Here is a 7,494-nt window from a genome sequence, read left to right on the forward strand (position 1 = left end):
AAGAGACTGATTGATGTCATTGTTTGGAGCCAAAGTCGGCAGCTTTTGGTCGGAGTCGGAAGCTCTCCCGATCGGCGGTATGGGGAAAGCCGCTTCACATGATGACATGAAATACCAGTACCAATGAAATCCATCAATTTATCCATTACTTACCAACGCTCCTCCACAAATCGACATCTCCCACTTCCTGCAATTCAACCACATCCCATGCTCTCCCTCCTCCGTCACAGCCGTTCCGGCCTTGTCCCTCGTCGCCTGTTCTCAACAACCTCCAGAATGGCTTCCAATACTCCCGTTGAAGATGCCGTCCGTGAGAAAGTACGAAGCCTAGCATTCTTTCTCTACCCTACTACATCCGCAATGTCGACGTGCTAATCTATCCCACCCTGCCAGATCACCACTGCTTTCTCCCCCTCCAATCTTCTAATCCGGAATGATTCCCATCTCCATGCGCACCATGCGCCGATGCGTGGGTCAACGTCCAAGGAAACGCACTTTCAGTTTGTCCCCCGCCCGTCGGCTCCTGCGAAACAGCGCCTGACTAATATCACTTTGTTAGCATAACGATTACCTCCGAAGCATTCAAGTCGAAGATGCAGCCGGCCCGTCACCGCATGGTGTACGCTTTGCTAAAGGAGGAGATGGACCGAGAGGGAGGAATTCATGCGCTGCAGTTACGAACTCGGACGCCGGAAGAGGAGCAGAGGGAGAAGGAAAGAAAAGCGCAGGCATAAAGCATGACATTGTGAAATCGCGGACAATGTTTTTTGCGTAAATATAGATACGGTTTTGCGATACCCAATAATGTGACAGCACCTGGACTTGAATCTCTATCCGGCATTCTGTATGAAAGCACACTGGAAAACGTGTGGGCAACCCCTACAATAGAGCACATTTGATCTACCACTGGCTCCGGATTCCTGGTGTTGCGATGGCTCATTAGATTGATTAGTGGAATAGTCGATTATTACATAGATCTAGCGCCAAAAGTCAAAGCAAGCGAAGGAACTCTAGTATATACACGTGCAGCAGTATCATGCGCATCCTATCCAAGAGCAGCAGTCATCAGGCCGCATTCGATTAAGATGCGGAAACTATACACGACCATCAGTGAATACAAAGACCATGGAAACAGGAATCGCAAAGGTAGAGACACTCGCAAGACAAGCTTTTTCAAACACAGACGAAACGCGACAGACAGCAATCAAGTGGTATAACAAGGGTAAAAGTACATAAGAGATCCAACGCAAATAGGGAGAGAATTTGGCGGTTGGGCTTACCGTGGTCATAGAGATAACACGGAGAACATCCTGCCGGTGTAAGTCGCACAGATCGATTAGAAAGCAGCAGAAGCACAAATTCGTTCCAGCCCTTGCATGGGTATACAAGGTTCAAAGCAACTAGACGAGAAGAGGGAATCGCAACATGAAACACAGAGGTATGGAAACGCATAGGGTCGGAGACAAGAGTTGATCGGAGTTCACGGAGAAAGCCAACGTGACCATAAGGGTCACAGTCAGAAAATTCATGAGTCTTGAGACTACTTGTTTCCCTGGGTTACACCGACAGCGACACCAACAACAATGGCAATGATGAGAACTATGTCGAGGTCAGCTCCTTCCTCCCAGATACAAATGGTGGCATCTGTGATACTTACTGATGATAAGCAAGGCATACCACTTCCACTTTCTTGCCCGACGCGCGCTGTCAATGGCATGGGTGATCTGAGTGTTGGCGTTGGCGACGTTTCCAGCGACCTCTTCGGCGCCCTGGTTGATCTGTTCGACGGCAGGCTCTTGCTGGTGCACAAGCTCTGCGACTTCTTGGTACAGCCGACCAAGCTCCATCATATCTTGTTCAATCTTCCGAATTGCGGCCGAACGCTCCAGAGCAGCCTGTCTGGCATCGTTGGCTTGACGGGTCCGGCTACCAGTGAGCTAAATGACGTATATTAGCAATTGGGCTTAACGTGAGATCTCGGCGGATGTCGCCTACCTGGAAGGTCTGCTCCTGTCCCATGAGAACGTTATCAACCCCCTGCTCCAACTCCTCGGGGGTCGCATCGGGGTTGGCAATTTCATAACGACGGCGAACCTGCTCCCTCAAACGCTTCTGGAAATCCGATTGGGCCCGCTGGTACTGCTCGATTTCGCGGCGCAGGTTGCGGCTTGTCACATCGACCTGGGTCTGTACACGGCTGTCTCCGGAGCCGGGAGTCTGTTTGATCTTCTTCAGGAGGTCACGGAGATAGCGGAAACCGTTGTTGATTTCATCCTCGACGTAGTCTAGGGTCTGGCGAGAAACTTGGTCTTCCTTTCCGGTGCTCGAGTCCAGCAAACCATTCTGCGCGGCCGCGAGCTGTCCCTCGCGCTTAGCGCGAATATCGGCGATACCATCGTTGATTTCACGGCACTTGTTGAGCAAGCTGGTCGGGTCGGCAGGCTGAGTATCGTAGCCACCACCCACCTGGTTCATCTCTGCCAAGAGATCGATTAGATGACATTCGATTGTTTTGCGGTCCGTCACGCGCGCTTACCATAGTTGCCATTACCCTCCTCTATGCTGCTAGCTTGCTGGTAGCCTCCCTGGCCACCATAGGGGTTGTATGAGCCGTAGCCGCCCTACATCAATTGTTCAATTAGTGGTCCATCGAAGTACCATGCGGTTAAGGGGAGGGGCAAGAACGTGGAGACGAAGGGGGTCGTCATTGGGAGAGCGTACACTCATTGTGATGGGATTCTTCGATCGGAAGATTATTTAATAGTCAAAGTTATGGATTCCTCCGCGGTAAGGTCCCGTTTCTGGGTTGTTTATTGACCAGCCTAAGGCAACCGAATCTGGTTGGGACGATGGCAGAGTCGGGTCGTACGGGAAACTGGGGGGGAAAGGGTGGGTGGATCGATTTGCGACAGGACGAAGCTCCGGTGCCGGCAAGAATAGGGAAACAAAGGAGAAGCGTTAATTCAGTCAAGGAGAGTGAGAAACCGTAGGAAGAAGCTGTCCGGTACAAGCGAAGGGAAGAAAAAAAAAAGGTTTAGTAAGGTTATGAGGTAGAAGGCAATCAGCGAAAAAGCGACGGAGTGAGACACGCGGCTGACGGAGCACCTGAATGGATGATTGATGAATGAGCGGATGGATGCCTGAGGCGGTCCGGGAATTAAGGCGACTCTTTCTCTGTTTACTGGCCCGCAGACGGCAAAAAAGTCGTGACGATTGGTACCTTAGTCCTATACAAAACACCGAGAGGATTGGGCGAGAAAAAAAGAAAAGAGAAGTTGCTCCTTATTTTTGCTTTGCCCTTTCTTTCCCGCGCTAAAATTTCGAATCAGGGGGCCATGAAAATTATGACTCGATTAGGGTGTTTTCGTTAATATTAGTTAGGGGCTTGGGGCTGAAGCACAGACCGGCCAGAACGACGATCGTCTCATCTCCCCTTTTCTCAATGGCCTAACACGAGTCCGTCGAGATGAATTAGTAGCGACGGTTGGTGATAGTTTCAACCTTGTCCAGTTCTTTGAACAACGGCAATAACTCGACCCCGTCCAGTGGATTGTCTGTCTCACTACGGTGTTATCTTCTCCCTTCACTTTCAATTGCTGAAGGAGCAAAATTATCTATTATCAATGTCGGCAGCCAGCCAGGCATACTGTCCAGATTTATTTTAATTTTGTCATGGTTTTCCCTAGCCATCTATCGTAAACAACAGTTACATATCTCTTTCTGCACAATATCGAGTGGCCTGAGATCGGATGGAATAGACCTTCCCTATTCCGGAGCAAGGTCAACGTCAACCCTAAAAAATCTTAGGTTCGAGACGTTCGAGACGTTCGAAAGCTGCGGTACGTCCAATAAAACGGAATCTGTCACATTATCAGGGTCCAGCCACCTTCAAGCTCTGAAGAGCTCTGCACGTCATCCGACATCAACCTGTAGGAAATTTCACGATATCTGAGGCATGCATCGGTTAAAGCAAGGGACATATAACACTATGGCAATCCACCTTTCTAAGTTTCTCGATGCGCATTGACAGTCTCACCCCATACGCAGTCACTCAACGTGGCACGCTATTAATTTGTGGTGAGATTGCTTCAATTTCCTCAGCGGCGGTATTCCCCACCGAACCGTCCACTTTGAAATGTCACGTTTCACCCCCTCACTGCACCTTAATTTTTTTGGATAAACACTATATCTTGTTAATTTTTTATTTTATTTTATTTTATTTGGCAAGGTCTCTCTTAATTAATCCATGTAAGCAGCCGTAGCAAATTCAGAAAACCCTTGCATACATTATTTAGAGTATTTCGCAAGACCAAAATAGGGACCCCACTAAGGACCCTTAACGGTTTTTCCTCCCATCTTACTGGTCCAACGTATCCATCCAAGCAAATTATATTTAGCAACAATTCCCATCCTTCAACTGCCGGTTCGTCCACCTTCTTGCATGCCTAAGACATCCTCACTTTCGCCACGATTTGTCTGTCACTGCTCCAATAAATAGGCAAACATATAAAAGAGGACCCAAAAAAAAGTAATCCCGGCGATGATATCATATTCGTGATCAGCCGGCAAATTCCGCGAACTCTATTCGTCTGACAAAGTTTCTTATATCTTGAACAATATGTATGAGACACTATGCCACCTACCATATCTGAATATGAATGATAATAATCTCCAGGCTGCTTTAGAATAATGCATTGTTCGGTATAATCCTTAACACACCAGACTTGCTCTTCGCATTTGATACAGGGCATATCGTAAGTATATATAATAAAAAAAATAAATCTAGAACATTAAAGAGTATACAAGTTTGAACCACTAGTACAGTCGAAATTCATATGGTCCGCTTATCTCTTCAGTACTACAACGATATATTTCTAATGGTGGTTTCTAAAGCTTTCTAATCATAACTGGCCGAAGTGATAATCTGTATATAAATTAAGTTCGGGATTACCCATGGCACGTCGACAGTAGGCAGCAAAATTCATACTCCGGATCTTCCCATAGATATCCACAAGGCAGTGTCATTATTGGCAGATACGTGCAATGTTCATAATATGACAAAGCTTGGTTGTAATCATCCAATCCCCTTGCATATCTTATGGCCCACCACCTGTCGCTCATATAAGCAAGGCTATCACGAGACTTCCATGGGAGCCTATCATTTACTGCTGTTGGGCTGTTATTACTCGAGTCTTGAGGGACTTGTCCTGTGAGGTTTGTTTATGGTGTTGGGGATGTGGAAATTTATCAGAAGCATGTGCGGATGAATTCTGTTAGGTAAAAAAGCTCAAGATAGAATTCAATGTTGTAAAGTATATTTTGCCGAAAGTCCTGGTTAAGACTTTATGTGATGAGAGTCTCAATATGGCCTAATCACTATGTTTAGTCCTCAGTCACTCGATAACCAGATATAAGCTGGTATATTCTACGGGCATGATTCTCCATATTACCAATTACATCCTTCTGATGGGATAACCTTTGAAAGAAAGACTCAGCAGTGAAATCGGGTTTCTATTGGTGTGCACATATATTGTCTTGCTATTGACTATCAGAAACCAAACTCTTGCACATTAAACCCGCCCTCTGGCATATAAGCTCAACACATATCACCGATGAAACCCCTTCATTACACTCATCAATCTAACGGCCATAACTTCGTAAACAGATGTATAGTTCTGCTAAAATCCCATCAAGCACGGCAGTTGACAATACCGTGGTCGAGGTTGACAGGAGTAGCGGCAGCGGGGTTTCCGTCCAAATCGGCAAAGGTATGCTGAGCATCAAGAGTCGCAATGACGGCACCATTGTTCTTAATAACGCAGTGGATGGTCTGAGGGAATGCTGCCAGCTGAGCAGAAGAAGCGAGAACGGAGCCGCTCGCTCCTACGGAGGTGCCGCCATAGAGGGCTTTGATGCTCTTGTCAGTTCCGTCAGCGGGGAACTTCACGCCGGCGTAGGCACCACTCTGGTCGTTAGACAGGGCCACAGTCACGTCGTTGGACTGACGGGCCTCAAGAGGAGCGGCCGAGATAGAGGCCGTGAGGATGGAGATGATGACGGCGAATGTGGTCTTCATTTTGATGGCAAGTAAATGGGAAATGGATGATTGTGAGTAGGTTGATGAGGGAGTTCTGATATTTTGGGGGTTTGTCTGAATGGGAAACTTGTGATTGATGTGATGATGAAGGATATAACTACGGCGGGCAACGCGTTGAATTTATACCTTTCCCTCCACGGTCTATCAGGATGCTGTTGGACAATGATCGGTGTATACGGCTCTTTCAGCTTCCGGCTATGCCATTCTCAGGCCTTCTATGATGGTGGCCTATGATGGCCTATTCCTGGGCCTATACCCAGTTGAACGGTCCTCGTAATGAGAATATGCTTGATTGGCTTTGTCTCTCAGAGTGAGACAGCATCTCTCTTAGGAGTTGGCATGTTCCAATTGGAAGACGCCGGAACTGGACCTTAGGTTCCAGAGGCTGTACAGGAACCGAGAAATATATCACCAGAACCTGCTGTCAGGCATATGGTGTATAATAAAATCGTAATGTAACGCATCTCGGAAGCGGCGAGATACAGAAACTCTTTGAGATCCAAGCAGGAAATGATTACCGATGGAGTTCGTATCGGTAGGGCTATGTTTCTAGCTCGGTGGATATACTATGGTAGAACCGTAACTTTAGGCGTTCCATATACGGAGCATCTAGATGAAAGACCACTGGTGAACAGGTGGGTCTCTTCATCCTTTCAGCGACTGATTTGTCAATATACAAAGGCGTCGCTGTCTTACATGAAAGCGATGTGGGGCGCAGTACATCATCTGATCTGGGGTAGACCTGTCAAGCTTGATGACTAGGTCATAGTTTATTTTTGATGAATATTGAGAGCCGTTCCGGCATTAGATTAAGATTGATCTCGATAGAGCAGTGCTGTCATTGCATCATGGCACTGATAGTCTTCAAACTTAACAGCGATAGACCTTGGGAGCGGGGAATAGTGAACACGAATCTAGCTGAGAAGATTAGTTTCTCAGGTAGAAAAGACATGCAAATGAAATGGACACCCAAGGAACTGTGAAGCTAAACCACGTGAACCCATGTGTCCTAGGTTGCATTGGGGGATACAGATTCCGATGACACACCAAACGGCCACCACGCCACAGCCAGGCTAGTCCTCGTATCCCCCGCATTGTCTCACTTGTTGTACTTTTTGATTAACGGTAAGTTACTTGGGAATGCTATGATCATTAGACTGTATAGTCTACTCAAAGTGATAACCTAATTGCTGGGATCGTGTGTGTTGTACCCTCATTCTAGCTTCTATATCGACAGTTGGATACGTAGCTAACAGGTTTCATAAACATCCATACGGGCATCAGCACCGCGATATGTCCCTTGGAACCTTATGCTGAGGATTCCGGAAAATAAGCAATCTCATCATCATCACGTCTCTATTCAGGCCCGACTGGCTGGTCCAAAAAAAAAAAAAAAA

General features: G+C 47.0%; 4 protein-coding genes across 4 annotated transcripts; 1 reads left to right on the forward strand and 3 right to left on the reverse strand.

Moving 5' to 3' along the window:
- The first annotated feature begins 101 nt into the window (after positions 1–101).
- Positions 102–931, forward strand: BDV37DRAFT_252504 (BolA family protein). Its single transcript, XM_032082429.1, has 3 exons — positions 102–318; positions 394–500; positions 560–931. Exons 1-3 carry the CDS (start codon positions 124–126, stop codon positions 732–734), a joined length of 477 nt encoding a protein of 158 aa, XP_031939872.1. The 5' UTR covers positions 102–123; the 3' UTR covers positions 735–931.
- Positions 918–3,229, reverse strand: BDV37DRAFT_252507 (syntaxin). The gene is made up of 6 exons (XM_032082430.1): positions 2,722–3,229; positions 2,537–2,621; positions 1,996–2,477; positions 1,658–1,937; positions 1,281–1,599; positions 918–1,094 (listed from the first exon to the last, which is right to left on the reverse strand). The coding sequence occupies exons 1-5, from the start codon at positions 2,725–2,727 to the stop codon at positions 1,541–1,543; spliced, it is 912 nt and encodes a 303-aa protein (XP_031939873.1). The 5' UTR covers positions 2,728–3,229; the 3' UTR covers positions 918–1,094; positions 1,281–1,540.
- A 1,022-nt stretch (positions 3,230–4,251) lies between these two features.
- Positions 4,252–4,855, reverse strand: BDV37DRAFT_252508 (uncharacterized protein). Its single transcript, XM_032082431.1, has one exon. The coding sequence runs from the start codon at positions 4,749–4,751 to the stop codon at positions 4,446–4,448; it is 306 nt and encodes a 101-aa protein (XP_031939874.1). The 5' UTR covers positions 4,752–4,855; the 3' UTR covers positions 4,252–4,445.
- Positions 4,856–5,689: 834 nt separating this feature from the next.
- Positions 5,690–6,076, reverse strand: BDV37DRAFT_284689 (uncharacterized protein; the record flags this gene model as incomplete). Its single annotated transcript, XM_032087554.1, has 1 exon — positions 5,690–6,076. One exon carries the CDS (start codon positions 6,074–6,076, stop codon positions 5,690–5,692), a length of 387 nt encoding a protein of 128 aa, XP_031939875.1.
- Between the last annotated feature and the right edge of the window lie 1,418 nt (positions 6,077–7,494).

This window comes from Aspergillus pseudonomiae (genome assembly GCF_009193645.1).
Source record: "Aspergillus pseudonomiae strain CBS 119388 unplaced genomic scaffold BDV37scaffold_50, whole genome shotgun sequence".
NCBI classification, from domain to species: Eukaryota; Fungi; Ascomycota; class Eurotiomycetes; order Eurotiales; family Aspergillaceae; genus Aspergillus; species Aspergillus pseudonomiae.